The 19,837-nt window shown below is 40.7% G+C and overlaps 1 protein-coding gene across 1 annotated transcript; it reads left to right on the top strand.

Annotated features, from left to right (window-relative positions):
• The first annotated feature begins 534 nt into the window (after positions 1-534).
• On the top strand, positions 535-9,268 carry HSPA13 (heat shock protein family A (Hsp70) member 13). The gene is made up of 5 exons (XM_056497818.1): positions 535-604; positions 2,091-2,431; positions 3,993-4,206; positions 4,787-4,954; positions 5,880-9,268. Exons 1-5 carry the CDS (start codon positions 580-582, stop codon positions 6,548-6,550), a joined length of 1,419 nt encoding a protein of 472 aa, XP_056353793.1. The 5' UTR covers positions 535-579; the 3' UTR covers positions 6,551-9,268.
• The last annotated feature ends 10,569 nt before the right edge of the window (positions 9,269-19,837 follow it).

Below are 19,837 nucleotides of genomic sequence, written 5' to 3'. Positions count from 1 at the left end.
GTGAAATGAGTATTTATTGTGAAGTTCTGAGAATCGGTGAGCTTGATTTGTGGAAAGCTTCTACTTGCATTCTGCGCAGAATAAACAATGTCTCCTTTCCGAAACAGGCTCCTGTCCGTGTGAAAGACACGGCGGTCAGGCTCTCTCGAAACCCTCGCAGAGGAGGGAACTCGGTGCTTTCTAGCTGAAAACCGAGCGGGACAAACGAAGACGTCCTGCTCGGGCACGGCCACAGCCGCGGTCTCTGACGCCTCACGCCGGCGGAAAGCAGCAGAGCGCCATGGCGCCGGGGCCCGAGACTACAGCTCCCAGCAGCCACCGCGACCGCCCCGCCCGGGCCTGCGCATGCGCTTCTGAGAGGCCACACGCACCCTCCCCTGCTAACGGGTGACGCGCCTCCCGGCCCATTGGCTGGTACCCGCCGGAACCGGCTGTGCTGCGGTGTGCACTGGGAGTTGTAGTTTTCTTACCCCCAGCAGCAGCTGATGTGAGCGGGGCGAGAGGGATAGGCGTACTACCATTCCCGGCGTGCCCCGCGCGGCCCGGAAAGAGCCGTCAGCAGCCGGAGCCGGGGCAGACATGGCGGGGCAGATGGCTGTTCTGGGTGAGGCGGTGGTGCGGCTGGGCTGGGAGGTTTTGGGGAGTTTTGCTTCCGCTCTCGCGTCTTTCTGCCGTCGGTGTTCCCCGGCTTGGCTGTCCAGGGTGGCACGAGCTTCCCGTCCTCGGTGTGTTCCGCTGTGCCCAATTCTGGACTCCTCTGTACAGGAGTGAGATGGATCTCCTGGAGCGGGTCCAGCGGAGGGCAGCAAAGATGATGAGGGGACTGGGCCTTTTAGAAGCAAAGGCTGAGGGGGCTGGGACTATTCAGCCTCAAGGAGAGATGAGTGAGAGGGAACCTCACCAGTGTCTGTCAGTGCCTGCAGGGAGGGGCCAGAGCATGGACCAGGCTCTGCTCAGTGGTGTCAGCAATGGGACAAGAGGCAATGGGCAGGAACTGATGCACAGAAATTCCACCTGAACAGGAGGAGGAACTTCTTCACTGTGCAGTGACCAAGCACTGGAACAGAGCACCCAGAGAGGGTGTGGAGTCTCCCTCACTGCAGATATCCCAGAACCATCTGGGTGCAATCCTGTGCTGTGGGCTCTAGGTTGACCCTGCTTGAGGAGGGAGGTTGGACTAGATGATCCACTATGGTCCCTTCCAACCCGACCCATTATGGGATTCTGTGAAAGCCAAAAGTGCTCAGTGGCACATTGCTCAGAAATGCCTGGGGAAATTTGCAGCCCAGAGTAAGCCAGGGCTTTCTGACCAGTTGGTTTGAAGTATTACTATGACCACCCTTCCCTGCCAGAAAAAAGTGATCACTCACTCTTTGAAATCTAACTTATTTACATTTCTTGGTGAGATTTTGTTTGTTAGTGCTTTGTTTTGGTAATCATCTAAGGCATTATTTGATGCTGGACTTTTGGGTCTCCTGTGTCTTTTGATTATAAGTAAAATAAAAAGAAAATCAGCCAAACAACAAACTCTTCTGCACATAAACTGGTCTTCCCTTGGGTTTCAAGGTACAGAAAAGATGCAGAGGTATGGGAAAATGCTTTTTTGGGAGCTATGGCTGGAATAGAATGAGTTAGTATGGATTTCTTTCCACTTATTTTTAGACTTCTGGTGAAGCTGGAGGTGTTAGAATTGGGAGTTTATTGTTTCACTGTGATTTTGGGCAGCCCAATTAACTCAATGTCTTTTTAGGGTCCTTTATAGTCAGCTCCTCCAGAAGTACTAATTAGCCTGTGTTATTGCAGATACATGCAGAGAGAAATAGAATTATTACAGTGTGGTGATATTTTTGGCTTGGCCGTCTCTTGGGCTTTTTTTTCTTAATCAGTTTAATATTTAATGCCTAAAATCCTTGACTTCTAGCCACTCTTTGTTGAGAAGGAAATTAAAAACTAATTAGGTAGCTGAACAGGCTCTGGAGTGTGAAATAAAGCTGCAGGAGGTGCAGAGTGTCACACCGCGTCATTTCCATTGACTTGCAGGTTTGCAGAGCTGCTCCCCTAACCCTGCTGTTCCCATCTCCATGTTTCAGGCTCTGCTGTGCTGGCCCTGCTCTTGGCCAGCTACCTGGCCCAGCAGTACCTGCCCATGCCCACCCCCAGGGTGATCGGGATCGACCTGGGCACCACCTACTGCTCCGTCGGCGTCTTCCTGCCCGGCAGCGGGGACGTGAAGGTCATTGTGGATGAGAGTGGCCACAGCAGCATCCCCAGCGTGGTCTCCTTCACAGACTCAGGGGTGCATGTGGGCTATGAGGGCCTGGAGCTGGCTGATGCCAATCCTCAGAACACCATATATGATGCCAAGAGATTCATTGGGAAAGTCTTCACTTCAGAAGAACTGCAGAGTGAAAGCAGCAGGTATCCCTTTAAGGTAAGCAGGCACCACCTTCAGTGCCTTCCAAGCAGTAAGGTACAGGATACAGTCCAAGCTGGAAATGAGCAGATCCAGAGCAGCCCTGGAGAAGGAGTTGGGGTGCTGTGGGTGAGAGGCTGGACATGCCCCGGCCGTGTGCTGGGAGCCCAGAGCCCCCCGTGTGCTGGGCTGCAGCCAGAGCCCCGTGGGCAGCAGGGCAGGGAGGGGATTCTGCCCCTCTGCCCCTCTGCTGAGACCCCACCTGCAGGGCTGCATCCAGCTCTGGGCTCAGCACAGCAAGGACAGGGACCTGCTGGAGCCAGCCCAGAGCAGGCACCGAGGGGAGCAGAGGGATGGAACAGCTCTGCTATGGGAAAAAGACAGGAGAATTGGATTGGCTTGGGATTGGAGAAGTCTTAGGGGTGAACTAATTGTGGCTTTCCGACACCTGAAGGGAGATTACAAGAAAGGTGGAGAGAGACTATTTATGAGAGTCTGGAGTGACAGGACAAGGGGGAGTGGTTGCAAACTGGTAGAGAGTAGGTTTAGATTAGAGATTAGGAAACACATTCTTTACTGTGAGGGTGGCAAGGCCCTGGCACAGGTTGCCCAGAGAAACTGTGGATGCCCTATCCCCAGAAGTGTTCACAACCTGGTCCCCATGGTAGGGGGTTGGAAGGAGATGAGCTATGAGGTTCCTCCATCCTGATTCTATGACACTTGAAATGTGGTTGATCATCTGGTCAGACCTTGCTCATTTGGCCCAATCTGATATGCCTGAAAACCATAAGAGATATCCAGAGAGAGGAAGGAAAAGGTTGTGGAAGTTGTACACATCTGCATGAGAGCTGATAATGACTTTCCAGAGGACCATGTATTCCTACTCAGAAATGTGTTTGTAACCTTCCAGTCCCTTCTTTGAAAGGATAAATTTAAACTTGAAATGCTAACAGTGCTTTACTGAAACTTTACTTTTCCCTGAAATTATAAAATAAAAATACAAACAAACAAACAAAAATCAACATACCTCCTCCCCAAAAAAAACAAAACCCAAAAAAGTTTTAAAGCCACATGTTCTCTGTCCCAGTGGCACATTACTACGTACTTGACCAGCAATAAGCATGGTGCAGAATGGGTTGAAAAAAAAATTTGTGTACTGCAAGTGGTCTTTAAAGTCTTTTTAATTTTTTTTTATATTGTTAAGAAAAGCTATTTCAGTACCAAGCTGTTTGTTTCCTCTCAGAAACCTTAAAGGTAACCTTATGATTAAAAAAGCATCCCTTCTGTCTTTGAATGTGGTGTTGGAAGTTGATTGCACAGTTTCTAGGTCTTAAATTTTTTTAATGTGTTTTACTGGGGCACAGTGGGTGTCATTTGTTTGGTTATACTTTGCCCCCTTAAGTGGTGTGTTTTGCATAATCCTCCTAATCCAGGAATAAAAGTGATCCAGAAATGGCAAAAGCACGTTTAAATTATTCCAGAATAAAGAGACTACATGAAATAAAACATTTGGTGGGAACAGGGTGGGGGAACAGAGGAAGATTTCTCACTTGGGGGTTGTGTCACTTTATCCTTCTAGGTTGTCAACAACAATGGATTAGCTGAATTTTCTGTGACAACTAATGAAACCTTTCACATCACTCCAGAGCGCATTGGCTCTAAGCTGCTGCTGAAACTGAAGCAAATGGCAGAAGCCAACCTTGGCATGTCCGTTTCCAAGGCAGTCATCTCCGTGCCAGCAGAGTTTGATGAAAGGCAGCGGAATTCTACCGTTAAGGCAGCTAACCTTGCAGGTGATGTCTCTCTATTCCAGAGTGTTTCTTGGAGACCTTGAGGTCTATTTCACTTACAGTAAGGTTTTGTGGAGGATATAGAAACAGTGAATCAGTGACAGAGAAGTTTAGAAAGGATTTATTGTGAGGAGGCTGAGAGCTTCTGAGTACCAAAAGGTGCAGCTTGCTAACGCAGGCATACATGGCTGGAAGTAAGTTTTACTTCAGGGAAAATAGTCCCTTTTATAATCTCCAAATAGGGAGACTATATAGAGCACACTTGGACAATAATTTAAACAGAAATAGAGCACATGAAATAAATCTCTGTAGCAAGGTTTCTCTGGAAGCAGTTATGTTTGGGCACCTTATGGTTTGTGATTTTGCCCTGATACCGAAGCAGTACTGTTTTAAGATTAAGCAAGGAAAGGATTTCATTGGATATTACTGCTTAGGAAACTATTTCCTTTAAATCTGACACTTACCTTGAGGTGAGTGTGGTTAAAAAAAACTCCAACAAGTAATGGCAAATGGCATTCTGGTGTAAGAACTGCAGTTTTCTGAGGCGTAGCTGAATGTTGCTTGTTGTCTCTGCTCTTCACAGGGCTCAGCGTTCTGCGAGTAATCAATGAGCCCACAGCTGCTGCTATGGCTTATGGTCTCCACAAAGCTGATGTGTTTAATGTTCTGGTGGTGGATTTGGGTGGAGGAACTTTGGATGTGTCTCTGTTGAACAAGATGGGAGGGATGTTCATCACACGAGCCATGGCAGGTGAGAAAAATACTTTTGTTTCTCAAGGAGTGGGAGGCAAGCTGCACCTGAAGTTGCTGTTGGAGGGACTTTTTAAAACATACCAGCCATGTCACAGAGTGTTTTCCTAATGCATTCTCAGCTTATTTTCATGCAAAATTAGGTTTGTGGCTGGTTTCAGCAATTAAGACCACAAAGTCATAGGTTTTGGCTGACCCAGAGGGGTAAGTTGTGGTTTCATTTTATCCGTGCCTGTTGACTTTTGTGCCCACTAATAAAGTGCTGGTGCATGCTACAGTTACTTTGACTGGACTTTTTGGAGGCTGGGGTTCTTTAAAATCTTCCTGCCACCGTTGCCCAAATTGGGAATATTGGCAGATCACTGACCAGTGCTTTGGTGCATCCATGCCTTGTGTTTGGTGCCAGTTCAGTTGAGCAGGGTTTGGGAATGCACATGCTGTTAACCCAGAAGTTTTGTGATTGGTGTATGAATGATTCATACCTGGGCACAGAGCTCTGGCAGCAGTGTTTGGTTAGACTGTGGTGAAGAGACAGCTGTGCTTCAGCTGGCCTGCCTGCACACAGCTCTGAGGTCCAGTGCCAGCTGCCTGTGTTGCCTTGGGTAAGCAAGTTCAGATGTGAACTGCTGCTACTGCTTCTGAGTCCAGTTAGAGTGGAGCAGCAAGAAAGGTTCACTCTGATTTAGTCAGACAGAGGTCCACTAAGTGAGTTACTGTTTTCAGTCAAAACAAAACAGTGGAAATTATTATGCATCGTGTGCAGTGGACAACAATTTTGTCTGTTATCAAAGCTCTGTGAGCTCATGTGCTTGTGGTTCTTCTGTGATTGTTCTGACCCTTGAGCACCATCTCCCAGTGAAAGAGAAGCAGTGTGCTGCTTTGGGCTTTGGAGGTGCTCTGTCATGCCTTCTATTCTGATCTTTCAGGTAACAACAAACTTGGAGGACAGGACTTCAATCAGAGGTTGATGGTGTATTTGTATGATCAGCTCCGTCAAATGTACGGTTCTCTGCCAACACAAAAAGAGGAGATTCACCGCCTCAGACAGGCCGTGGAAGCTGTTAAATTAAACCTGACTGTCCATGAGACAGCTACTCTGAGGGTGCTGTTGACTCTGCCAGCAAACAAGCTTACAAGAGACCTTGCAGAAAGCCAGGCAAAAACAAACAGTGCACTAAAAGACGAGGCCTCACAGAACACAAAAGGCAAGAAAAATCCTGGAGACACTTCCAAAGTAGAGGACAACTTTGTCGAAGTTGTGTTTGAAACAGAAATCTCTCGGGAGCTGTTTGAGATGTTAAATGAGGACCTTTTTCAGAAGATTCTTGTGCCCATTGAACAAGTGTTGCAGGAAGGGCACCTGCACAAAGCAGAAGTGGATGAAATTGTGTTAGTCGGAGGCTCCACACGGATTCCCAAAATACGTGAAGTTATTCAGGACTTCTTTGGAAAGGAACCCAACACCTCTGTAGATCCCGACCTGGCAGTTGTGACAGGCGTAGCCATCCAAGCAGGAATTCTTGCTGGGTCCTGGCCTCTCCAAGTCAGTGCTATAGAAATCCCTAACAAGCATTTACGGAAGACTAATTTTAACTGAAAAGAAACTTTTCTCAATTGCATTCCAGCTCTCCAGAAGGATCCATACTTATCTGACTGGCAATGGAGACTAGTCTTAGCTACATTCTATTCAATTTTCACCTGTTCCCATTAGGTGTTACTGGACACCTACCTTTGCTAAAGCTTGATGTTACTTTAAAGGTACAAACGAGTTCTGAAGTGTGCTGTGTTTACTTGGAGATGGGATATTGGATGAAAAGGCCAGTGATGACACACCCATATTCTCTTGCTAAATTTTATTAGCAAATCCTGGAGCGGTGTGTATTTAAAGTGTAAAGGGAGTGTGACCAAAAGGTTTGAGGTGATGTGGTGCTGAGGTGTTCCTGGCTCCAGTGTATTTGGAAGGACTGTGAAGCAGCAGTAATGCACAGAGTGCTGGCAGTGTTCAGCTTACACTTATTGGTTAGATTGAGCCATTCAAACATTTAAGCACCTTTCCTAAAGGCATCTTGCAGCTTAAATGAGACTGAGGCATTCACTTGATTCTTCTGCTGTTCATAACAGCATAATGGTATTGCTGAGGCTCCGTGGCAAATGGTCCCATGATTAGGAAATTTTATTGAAAATGTAGCTCTTGCCAGTGCAGTTTCTTGGTCTCCAAAGGCTTCATTCCTGACCTGGCTGTGATGGTTAAACACAGGTGCTGCTGTTTTACCACTGATGTTCTCCACAGAGAACGAGGGTATATTGCATATTCATACCTGCCCCTGCCTTATTTTAAATCTACGCTGATTTTATGTATCTTGAAGCTACACCTGCCTGTCTTCCCTTGAATTTGAGCAACATGAATTTCATCATTCTGCATTTACAAGTGTGTGACATCTCCTCCCTGAAGTATCCCAAGCCATACTGTGCTTGGGGAGAAAGTGTGGGACAGAAGGGATGGCCTGGATGCAATGTTGTTCCTGTAGCCCTAGCAAATGAAAATTGACCCAACTACTTTGTGCTTTTCAGCTCTTACATGGTTTAGGTTTTGTCATATCCCCACCCTAAACTGAACAGAGGTTATAGCTGTCCTATTGGGAAAGAAGCAGTGTTGTGTGTAACTCAGGGTTTGAGGCAGCACTTCTTAGGACTCTCTTTTAGGCAAATAGGTAGCTATCCAGATATCTTGAAAATGTGTGGAGAACAAAGTTACTGATCTGAAAAATAAACCAAATTGGTGACAGTTCTCTCTTTGGAGGGATTAAGCAATAATCAAACACCAGCTGAATTCTATTATCTTCTTGGAACTTCCTACCAAAAAAACCATGTCATTCACTAAGACTGGTTTCAACATCCATCAGCCCAGTCTTCATCAGGTAAGCTCTAGTAATAGGAGATTGTAAGGATTTTCTTGTCTTCTCGAGAATAATTTTGTATTAACCTTGCTAAGATAAAGTATGGGGCTTAGATTTATTGTGTTAACCTATGACTATATTAAAATAGGCTTATTACTCTCCTGGCAGTAGGCCTGATTTATGGCACTGCCATGAATCAGTTGTGCTGATTCAGCTTTTTGCATAGCTATTGTCTAAATGCATCTTTGAAGTAATCCAATTAAAAACCTCTTAAACTTGATGCCTCTTAAAACCTTGAATCATAGTTGCAAACAGCCATTCCAGAGCATTGTTTAACTTGACAGAGGATTCCCAAAGTACTGCTAACATCTCTTTAATTTTCCCGAGTTGAAAACCAAAGTGATTTTTTTATTTGAGGATTCCTTTTTTCCTTTGTGCCTCTTTGAATGTGACTCCAACTAAGTCTGTATGCAACTTCCAGTAAGTAAAACTCCTGCAATGAAAGAAGTGCCTCTTCAGTGACACCATGGATGAATGACAGTGTGCACTACAGTCCTCAGTTGCTGTTGGGGGTCTTTACTTTGCAGATATCAATGTGTGTGTTCAACATCTGTAACATCTTTAGAGTCATTGTGGCCTTTCCTTCTGCCCTGCTATAAGTTCATCTCAAAATCCACTGGAGTTACAGTAGGACTTAGGTCTTCATGTCTTTAATGCACTGTGTAAAACAAGCAGACTTTTATAGAAATAGAACCACATCACAGGGAAGTTAAATGATTAAAAACTTTTGCAGTTTTGGAACAAGTTAGGTAGGAGCTGTTAAAACTCTCAAAGCAAATAAATGAAGTACTTTTTCCTTTCATATCCTCCTTTACCCTGGGGGAGTTAAATCTACTTCAGTGTTAATCTGGGAATTGGAGAGGAAGGGCAGGTTGTTAACTTGTAAAAACTAAATTCACAAAAGGGTATTTATTCAGATTTCTGTACAGGTTGGATTTTTTAGTAGAGAAGTTACTGTACACTGGATATCACAATGCATCCTTATTTATTAATTTTTCTGATTATTTATTTTGTATCTTTTAATACTGTATTTTGGCACAAACAGTTGAATTTTAAAGATGAGTTCACTGTACTAAGTAGGTATTTCCAGGTATGTACCTGGGTTGCTTAGCAAAAGTCTCTCTGTAAAAACTTGGTATTTCAAGGCTGAAATATTTCTGTAATCCTTATGATTGCCTGTGGTGGTAGGTGTGTAACAAATTTCTCTAGGTAAGGCTTGTTTGGCAAGTTGAAATTCTGAAAGCATCAAGAGGCCTCAGCAATTATGTGTGCCCTGATTACTTCCCAGTACAGATGATGAAATGCATTTTATAAATAACATTTTAGATTTTTTTAATAAAAACAATTTCTACCCCTTGTGTCTGTCTTCTTTCACTTTCTCAAGGAAATTCCTGTCTTCCTCAAATTCCTTGGAAGCGTAGAAGATAAGGTTGTGTCAGCTGTGTGGGTTTGTGCATCTGTGTTGTCTTGGGGAGTTGTGAAGTCTGCAGAGCCTGAACTCTACTGCACTTCCTTTTCTGAAGTTATAGTCAAATGTGAGGGGTACAGCTTGCTGAAAGAGAAGGAATAGCTTTGTTGATGCTAGTCTAGCAGTTTCTCTCAGGCTTTGCCTTTGTTCAGTCTGCAGCACTCCGAGGAAGTGAAAGGTTATGTCAGCCTGGCAGTGAGCACAGAAAACCCTCCCCACAAATAAAAGTAAATAAAGTGAAAGTTACCATGCACTGATCCTCCACTCGGACTGTTTTCTCTGGGCCTTGCAAAAGGGATTGGCTCCTGAGGTACTGAAGGCTACCTCCCCTAGCCTGTGTGCCCAAAACTTTCTCTTGAGCAAGAAATTAAGATTGTACTTGATACACCAGGTGTCAATATTAAACTAATATAACTGGGCTGTACCAAAGAACTTAGTTTGTTGGGTTTTTTTAAGCAGTTGATGGGGATCTTATCTTTAGAGAAGATGGATTACATTGGTTATGTTGGTATTAAATTTTAAGAGCTTCAGGAACTGCAATAAAAACAAATGACTATTTATGTGGGCTACAGAGATACATTTAGCTGACATTTCAAGTAAGGTTACATAACTTGTCCTCCTTCTGTAATTAGTATGGAGGTTTACATATTTACCCGCAAAGAGGCAGCTCCACCTGACTGCATTTTTTGGGATTCTTTCACAATGGATTTTTTAACATTCAATTAAGATGTGTTTTTCAGTTTTTCAGAAATCACAAAAGGAAAACTGACTTAATGGTGCACATTTATTGCCTCAAGAACTACCCAAGTATACGTGGGGATGTGCATATCCTAAAAATCAGCCCCAAATGACATCTGTCTCTGTGTCCACACAATAAGCAGTTTTTGAATATGTAATCATAATAAGGATTGTTGACTAAATGAGCATAATGTCAGAACAACTTAGTTCAAGTTAAATAAAACAGCATGTCAATAGCAAGATTATTTTTCAATCAGTCTTTACTAATCCAGCAGTTTAAACATACACCATGAAAATCCCTGCTTCACTCTGTTGTCCCAGTGCCAATATAATAAAAACAAGTGATTTGTATAAAGTCTCAGTTTTAAGAAACCTGATCAATATATACAGATTGTAGCTGTAGTAAACAGCAATGCTGAGAGGAACTCTTGAGTATGTCAGTTGTTTTATGTAGAATATAAAATATTGCACCTATAAATATGGAATGCCAGAGATCCCTTGTGTTCCTTCATTAGTTTTCTTTATATTCTTGTCCCAGGCTCTGCAACCATTTCAGAAAAGGCACCTTTTCACTGTAACAAATTCAGTGGTGTATCATATTCTAGAATCCTTCCTGCATCCAGAACCGGCACTCAACAGTAAAAGAGCAGAAAGGTTACAGAAGATAAATCAGCTCTTCAGCCTCATCTTCCAGTCCTAGTACAAGTATATCTGGTTGATGGGAACACATGTCACGGAAGGAGTTTACTTTTCAAATGGCTTATCAAAATTTAGCTCCCTGGATCCGTGATGGTGTGTAACCTGTGGGCTGTAGTTAACACTGTGCAGTTGTGAAACTCTCTTTTGATGGTTGACTGCACAAAGTTTTCTGTTTCCATGTCAACAGAAGTTGTCACCTCATCTAGGACCAGGATTTTTGTCTTTTGTAGCAAAGCACAGGCCAGACAGACCAGCTGTCTCTTCCCAACACTGTTAAAAATACATTTGAGAAAGGGACATAGAGGACAGGGAGCACAAGATAAAGCTGGGATTACCGTGGAGCATGCCTGTACTTCTTTCCTAACAACACCTTGTGCTTCTGAGAACAGAAATATGTTCATCCTGCTTTGCAATCTTTCTTCTTGCTCAGCCAATCAATAGTAGTTAAGGGAGGACTCTTGAACACTTCTGGCTGAACTTTGAATCTTAAACCCAGTCTTCAGTTTCTATGTTCACATTATAGTGGGACACTAGGAATGAGCCAGATTGAATGCTGAACCACTTTTTAATGTTCAGTGTAAAAGTTTGGGTATTTCTGTATGTTAGTTATAGTGTGTGCCTTCTAGAAATGTCCTCCTGAAAACGATCTGTCAGAAGATTCAGGTTGATATTCAGTACACTATTTAAGATCTGTCCCTTTGCTGCTGAAAGCTTCAATATTTGTCTCCTCAGTTTCGAGTGTCACCCTCCTTGCATAATTACGGGGTAATAATTTAAAGTCAAAACTGAGGTTTTTTGCCTAAGCAAACAGAACAAAAGAATAAGCTCTTTGCACTTTGGTGGGTTTTGTATTTGTTGGGGTTTTTTTTCAGTTGGTTGCTTTTTGTTGGTTTTTTTTTTGTTGTTGTTGTTGTTTGATTTATTTATTTTTTAAATATAAATAAATGGGCACTTTTCTACCCAAATCGAATGAGGTGATGCATGAATTGCAACACCACACTCCCCCTTCTTTACACTTATATACTTGAGCTGAAAATAGTCCACTCCCTTGGCTTCCCATATAGCACAGGCCATCAGAATTTATACCACTGTGACCAGTTGTTCATCTCAAAGAAACTTGCACTACTAGAATAGTTCTACTAAAAATGACAGGAGATGTGTCATTTCTATCCTGATACCTTCTGAAGTAAATTCTCTGGAAGGATCACATAGTTTTACAGCACTGGAAAATAACAGCATTACCACTTTCTTGATTATGTACCTGAGATTTTCACCACCTTCTGCCATCTCATGGAGGAGCTTCTTTGGCAGTGACTGGACCTCTGTTGCTGATGTATTTACAGAAATATTTTTATCATCTTTTATGGTAGTAGCCTGATTAAGTTTTAGTTGGATCTTGGCCCTTCTGATTTCCTCCCTCCCTCATGACATCATTGTAGTCCTCCTGAGTTGCCTGAATCATCAACCTGGACTGCTAAAGTCCAACAATTAGGGCACAGCTGAACTGGGTGAAACAGACCTGCAAGTCTGTCACCTCATATGCTACGTATTAAGATGACACCAAACGTTTTTATAGGTCAGACAGCTACTTGTACCTCTACATTATTATCCTTGCATGTCGTGTAGTTAATAATGCTGCTGCCTCAGCAGATCTTATTAAAGGTGAGGTAAGTTATAGATAGACTTCCACAGTGCTTAGTCATCTTTCAAACATCTGAAAAACAATTAAACTACCGGGTTCAGAGCTCAAAAGCAATTTCACTAAAATCATCAGATACTGTAACCTCCTAAGTGTGGCAAAATTCACCCTCTCTTACTCACTACTACTATGTTGTAAAAAACAGTGATCCTGTATATCCTTACTTTCTCCCAGACATCCAACCCCATTTCAATCAGTAAATTTGGGGAATTAACCCATAACCAAAATATAAAGTGTTTAGTTTCTACATGTATTTCCAATATTATGTCTGTACAGGTGGCTGACAAAAAACATGTACTTTCAGGATTACAGTGTTACAGTAGAAATTCTGCTGAAATTCAAAATTATTATAAATAAGCAATCCTCAAAATGCATCAGTCTGTCAGCCTGCCACCAGGGTGTAACATTCTGTGTTTTGATCAGGCAAAGTCTTTTAACACTGTGTGTATTTCAGGTTTTGTTTTGAAAGCAAAGTAGAAGGACACATGATTACCTTTTTGTAGATCAGGCCAACAACTGCAGTCTTCATTTTTGAGTGCTGTAAGAATGTTGTCCCAATGGTATAAGTGATAGAGAACAGTTTGTGAGAGAACCACAAAAATCAGGGCTATAGCAGAGCCACAGCCACTCCCATATGTCACTACTCTGGAAAAAAAAAAAAATTAATTTTAATTTCCATCCATTAAATCAACAGCCAACAGCAAACATTTCACAAATTAAGACACTGGCAACTTGTTTAATTGAATCTATTTTGGATCTAGATATGGTTAAAGATCATAACAAATTATTATTTTTAAAACTGCAGGTTTTATATGTGTTTTCCAATCTCTTGGCTCAGAAGCAATTCTCAAATACAAACCTTGACATGAATGTGCTATTACTGACTTCTCTGACAATGGAGTACAAATGAAGAATAAAAGAAAATAACTTTATAAAAGATTTTTTTTTAATTAGGAATTTGTACTTAGAAATATTGTAACTACCAACCACAAGAGCAAGAGTGGAAAAAAAATCTATAGGAAAATTCTTAGTTTTTGTGCTAAGAAATTATAATCTTAAGTAACCATCAGCCATGATGTCTTCAGGCAGATTTTATAGTTAACCATTTTGATCAGGATTGCATTAATTCAGAACATATTTTGGAGGTAACCAATAATTCTGTTCATCAACTCTTTTCTTTATAAGCACTCAAGTGCTTATAAAATATAAAAGATCATCTCTTAACACATCTATGGTAAGCACACACTTATCTAAAGTAAGTAAGATTTCTATCAATGTCATGGCACCAGCAACACAATAACAGAGTGCATTTTCACATTAAATATCATTAGATATTATATACTTGAGTTTTTTTAAAAGTAGAGATGGAAAAAATGACAAAATGGGAGGAAAGTTAGGTATCTTTAGTGCATTTTTCTTAGCATTTGAATTTATATTTGTATATTAAATACTTACAAACAATACTGTGGAACTTTTACTAATTTTGTCTCAGTCCTTTAGCTATGAAATTCCTGATCTCTTTGAGCTTTCCTTCATTAGACCATTTCAAAATAATGGAGAGGGAAATTTAGATCCTGGTAACCCTTTAGCTTTATTATTAATATTTCTCTTGGAACAAAAAATGAAACACATTAAAAATTAACTTCATTACTTGTGGACTCATAAAAGCCAGAATGTCAGCTGTAACTTTCAGAAATGCAACTTTAATCAATTAATATTTAAATATTTGCCATAATGGCAAAATCAAAGATGGATTGTGGGAACATAAATAGCACTCTTTGGATGCAAGAAGCCTGCAAGATTACAAAAATATAGAGAGTATTAAGAGAAAAAAAATTAACTTTTCCCACATTTACAGTATAAAATATGTAATATTAGAGTGTCTATCTAAAGCCATCAGTGTACTGTCATCTGAAAAAGAACATTTCCTGCAGATAAAAGAAAAGCTTTGGAGTAAGAAATTAAGTCTGATTTTATTTAGCCTGGCTAATAGTTATTTAGGAAAGGATAAATGCAATTCCTAGGGTTGCCCCTATCATCCATGAATATAATTACAATATACTTTAATCCTCAAGTTATTATCACAGGTCAAAACAAAATGTATCAGAAATAAACAGAGATAAGTTTAAATATAAATGCATTCTCATTTATAGCAGACTTGCAGCAACTTATTTCAGAATATTTTCAGTTGTCTAGCAACCTTTTTTCCAGTTTGAATTTTGCTCAAACAATTGCAAAGATTTTTGAAAGGGCTGAAATAAAAATGTGTGTGTGTTTATGAGTGCCCAAGGGATGTGTGTTTATCCACAGCCAGGAGTGACTGTAGCTCACCCAAGGAGTGAATCCTTTCCCCCAGTCACCTCCTTATAATAATCCCAGCCCAAGGATGTAGTTTGAGCCTTTTCCAGCAGGTGCCAGGGCTCCTCTGTGGTTCTCCACAAGAATTTCTGTTGTGCTTTCAGTAAAATGCTGAATGGTTACAAGAGAATGGGACAAATGACTGCAAACAGTCCATAAGGATGTATGTGGCACAGCCCTGGCATCAAGAAATGTTGGGAAAGTGCTCCCAGGCTCAGGGTGTGACTGAGGAATGGTCCTGTGCAAGAAAAGGTGCTGGTGTTCCCTTTCAACTCAGCCTATTCTGTGATTCTGGGGTTCTGTAACTATTGTATGTGTGAAAAACGAGGTTCACTTTTTTGGTAAATTTTAAAAAGTTTAATAAAAGACAATAAGAGATGGTAAAGTAAAAGGTTATAATAGTTGGGTGCTTGGCATTTAGCCAAGAGCACACACTGACCTAGAAAACACTTTTTAAAATGCATTCACTTGTATATTCATACATTTCATGCATTATTCAAAATCATTCCTTCTAACTTGTAAGTTAACTTTTTTTCCTTGTGGCTCTTTTTTGTAAGTGCACTTTTTGATAACGGAGATTAATAATTTTTTTTTCTTTTTGAGTTTTGGTGTTCGTCACCCTTGTTCTTCATTTATGATAATTTAAGAGTATAAAGAATTTTTTATTATCTTTTTACTAATTTTTGAGTTAGTTACATGAATAAAAGTTTTTTTACATTACTATGTTATAGTCTAAGAAAAAAATATATTTATCACACTACTAAGTGTTATTAATAGCAGAACTAAAAGAAATTATATTTATTCAACAAAGTTTTCTGACATTATACATATAGCATTCATTTTAATTGTGAAAAGCCGATAATATAATATATACTTATAACATATGCATAGCACATTTCAAAAATAGTGTGACTCTTGAATGTTCTTTTTTTGATAAAGTTCAAAGATATGAACATTTCTCTCATATCAGAATAGGAAAAAAACAAACCAAAACAAATAAACCAACAACAACAACAAAAAAACCACAACAAAAATAACCACAAAAAAACCACAAAAAACAAAATACAAACCCCCCCCCCAAAAAAAACAAAAACAGAAAACCAAACAAACCAACTCCCCTCATAAACGGAAAAAAAACAACAAAGAAACCCACTCCAAAACAACAACAACAAAAAAAAAAACCCTGAAAAAATCCTCAAAACCAAGCAACCAAAGGAAAAAAAAAAAAGAAGAAGAAAAAAATATTACTCCACTTATCCAATATTAATGGGTCTCTTTCTTGACTTCCTCGGCTTCTGGCCACACTCTCTTCGCCTCCTTTTGTTATTTTTGGTACTCCATGTATCATTGTCACAACTCTGCCATTTTCTCATTCTTTCAGAGAATCTTTCCTCCACCTGGTGCCCTTCACATTCATTTGAATGTGGCAGGGCCAGTTCAGGAGAGCTCTGTGCAATTTTTACATTTGCACTTTGATTCTGGTAAAGACAACACTATAAATTTGAATGCACTGGTGGAGACATCTGCTGGCAAGGAAATTGTTGATTTGATGGACCCTTTACTGTGTACTGTCATGCTAAAAATTGGTACTTCTAGAGAAACAGAAACTTGAGTTGTTAACACTGTAAAAGTTCTGAAGAAGACATGCAATATGGATTAAAAAATTAAAAGACTGACAAACTATAAAATAAAACAGAACGTTTGAAGATAAAGCTGATCTACTTTATTTCAACATCTAGTATAGTTGGAAAAAGAAATAGAAAGAGAAAAGAAATGGAAAAAGAAAAGAGGGACGTGAGAGGGGTGCACTTTCTATGGCTGTGCTGGAAGAGATGGGGAGGGGACAGAGCAAAGAGTGGCACAGTGGGCACAGGTCCAGCTGGGGCTGTGTCATGGTGCTTGCATGACACTTCAGTGTTTTAAGGCACTTAATCCAATTTTTCTTTCCTGGGTTTCCCCTGCTGACAGGAGGAAAAGGTTCATGTTGTCAAGCCTTGCAGTGGAAGCTTGCATGGCATAGGAACAAGGCTCTGGGAAGAGCTGTATGTGCCACAGAGTATTTCCTTCTCTCTGTGAACAGTGAATAACTACTGGGAAAACACCTAATTATGTGCAAATTGGGCTAAGAAACTGCACTCCCCAAATGCTGCCTTCATCAGCATGATAAAGCATTGTGATAGTTACTGACAAAATACACGTACACAATATTGGATGTTGTTTACTTCTCAATAAAAATTACTGGACTATGATTAGCTATCTTTAAAGCTGAAGTTACACCTGCTTTATAACCCACACCTGCCTGGTTGCTACAAACAGGTTTCAATCGTGTACAAATATTCAGCATTCCAAGTATATTTTTAAAGTGTTATTTTACAAAGGAGCACATTTACAGAAGTCATCCTGATGACAACAATGTGAAAAGTAATCATTAAAGAATTTATTTTCCAAAGCATAAATAGTATACATTACCTTAGCACCCATATTTTCTAATGGAGGATTAGTTACCAACTTGTCAAGGCTATTTAGAAAGGGATTATCAATTTACAGGAATTGCAAACATCAGTGTAGAAGACGGTAAGTCTTAAATTTCTTCCAACAAGTCAGAGTTTTTTATTTGCAATCTTTAGACAGTTTATTTGCATAGTCAAACATACTGCATTGCAAAAGCCTGGTGGGATTTCCTCTTGCCTGGAAGGGAGCAGTGCTCTTAAATTTATTGGTTAGAGAAGAATTTTTCTGTAGAAGTGGCTTGTGAAGTAAGAGAAATGAGAGTTCTGAGAATGGGATTTCCCAACACTTGGGAATCCCTGGGGGCAGAGAGATTACAAGGGGAAATTCCATTTACATGTGACCACAGATCAGCATATCAAGGCTTGTGTAAGAATTTAATCTTAATCTTGAAAACCACACTGTTTCAGATGTTTTCAGTTGCTATTTTGTCAAAAACTTCTGGGGATGAATTCAATTGTAATAGTGCCATTCCTTTTTTAGTAGCTGGCAGACTGTGGGGTTTATTTTTAACCTGAAAATTATCAGGGTTTATTCAGCAGGTGGTACTCTGACAGCCCTGAGCTGTGGGGGACAGTCAAAGGCCTGAAGAGGCAGTGCCAGCATCCTCCAGTGGTTTGCATGAGGCACTTTCAGAGCAGATAACTCTGAATTTCAGTGTGCAGGAATGCATCCTTGTGGGAAAAGCACGAGGCATAATGAGTGGGCATAACAACAGTGCAGCACAGCAGGATGGGAAATAGCTGAACTTTGGAGCTTGTGAGAGTGCACCTGAAACTCAGAGTCACCATGAAGGATTTACCTGACAGTGAGCTGTCAGTAGGACCTACAGTATAACCAACAACAGGAGTTGAGATTTCTGGATTTGTCAGAAGCACAAGTGCCACTGCTGGTGAGCACTGCTCCCTTGTCAGATTACAGAGATGTGAGTTCACCCCAGTTCAACACCCTGATTAATACCACAAAACTTTCTGGGCATTGATTTGGTATGGGAGTCCTTTCCCAGAGGGCTTTGAAAACATTTCATGAAGGGTTATGTCAACATTTCTGTGAGCTGAGCTTATTTCAGTTTCCAGTTCAAGAGAAACTTAAAATATCCTATTTCCCCATTTCTGTGTAACAGAACAAATGTTAGCAGTTTATTCCCTTCTAGTGGCATTAGGTACATGTAAATATATATAAGATTTTCTTCTAAGGCCAGGTGATTGGCTCTTGGATAAACCAGTAAATGTTTTACTGGGGCTGTTAGCAGTTTGGTTTTAGTGGTGTTGATACTTTAAATTGTATATGAATGGGTGCTGTGTACAGAGTGCGTGCTGAGGCTCCCTGACTGGAGGTTTCTTGGGTGCACTAGGCTTTTTTTGTAACAGTAATCTAGATTAAAAAGTAGGGAGAGGGAAGAGCCAGACTGACACTCTGCCATTACTTGTTTTAAGCAATACATGATGTCAATAAAGCTGTGCTTTTATAGTGGTGGTTGGACAAAGTGTCAGAGATTTGAGATGACAGGGAAATGCAAAGGAATTCAAGAGCTGCCATAGTGAACTTTACTCCAAAGTGACATATATGAAAAATGGAAGCAAAAAATTAATTAAAGGTCATTTGTTGAGCTTATTTTCATACCAGCAGATATACTGCATCTTTTTCTCCTTGTGTCTGCATTCAAAGAGAAAAAGATGACTTTGATGACGTCTCCTGAAGGCCGTCTGCTGCAAACCTTGTGTAGCTTTGATGAGCTGCTCAGATTCATAAAGCTGAAGACACTGATCACTCAAAATTAGGTAATGAAACACATAAACACACACATACACCCTTAACTGTAGTGGAAGGAACCAAAGGAAACCCAAACCTATGCTTAGAAGCACTGTGAAGGATACATTATGCAAAAAGCATTCCTAAGATGCATTTGGATCATATTGGAATGGTTATGGTGTGTTTTTCTTTCTCCTGCACTGGAAATAATTGGCACATAGATATGAGCATCCACACTTCACACATGAATAATGCAAGGTTCTCCTCATTATCTGCCTCTTTACCTCACCACAAACTTTAAAATCTGTAGTTTGCACTCCTGTATTTACCCAATGATGTGATTTGTAAATAAATGAGCTTCATAAAAATAAATATTTCTTCATTTATTTTGCAGCTGGGATACAGAGGGAATGAGGTTAAAAAACACAGAGCAAATCAATATCTAGGTGAGGTTTGTGAGACTCTAAGCTCCATTTCTCTGTCAGAGGGGATTTTCAGACCCTCTCTGGATTTAGATTAGAGAATGAATCCTTGGAAAAGCTCAGATGATAACTTTATGGAAACAAGATCTCCGGAGATACAGTTCCCAGAATTATTTTCAAGTTCTTACAGGAAGATCCTTCTGTCTGAAGAATGAATTTTTGTTCTAAGCTTTTTGCCCATCTCAGTGCCCCTAACTGCAGTTCAGTGAAACACTTAAACCCC

Source organism: Oenanthe melanoleuca, chromosome 1, assembly GCF_029582105.1.
Source record: "Oenanthe melanoleuca isolate GR-GAL-2019-014 chromosome 1, OMel1.0, whole genome shotgun sequence".
NCBI classification, from domain to species: domain Eukaryota; kingdom Metazoa; phylum Chordata; class Aves; order Passeriformes; family Muscicapidae; genus Oenanthe; species Oenanthe melanoleuca.
This window is presented reverse-complemented; position numbering and strand designations above follow the sequence as displayed.

Excerpts from the sequence above, each read along its gene's own strand:
- HSPA13 (XM_056497818.1), top strand. The coding sequence starts at position 580 with ATGGCGGGGCAGATGGCTGTTCTGG. Across the intron at positions 4,207-4,786 it reads TAAGGCAGCTAACCTTGCAG|GGCTCAGCGTTCTGCGAGTA; the intron begins GTGATGTCTCTC and ends TGCTCTTCACAG. Across the intron at positions 4,955-5,879 it reads CATCACACGAGCCATGGCAG|GTAACAACAAACTTGGAGGA; the intron begins GTGAGAAAAATA and ends CTGATCTTTCAG.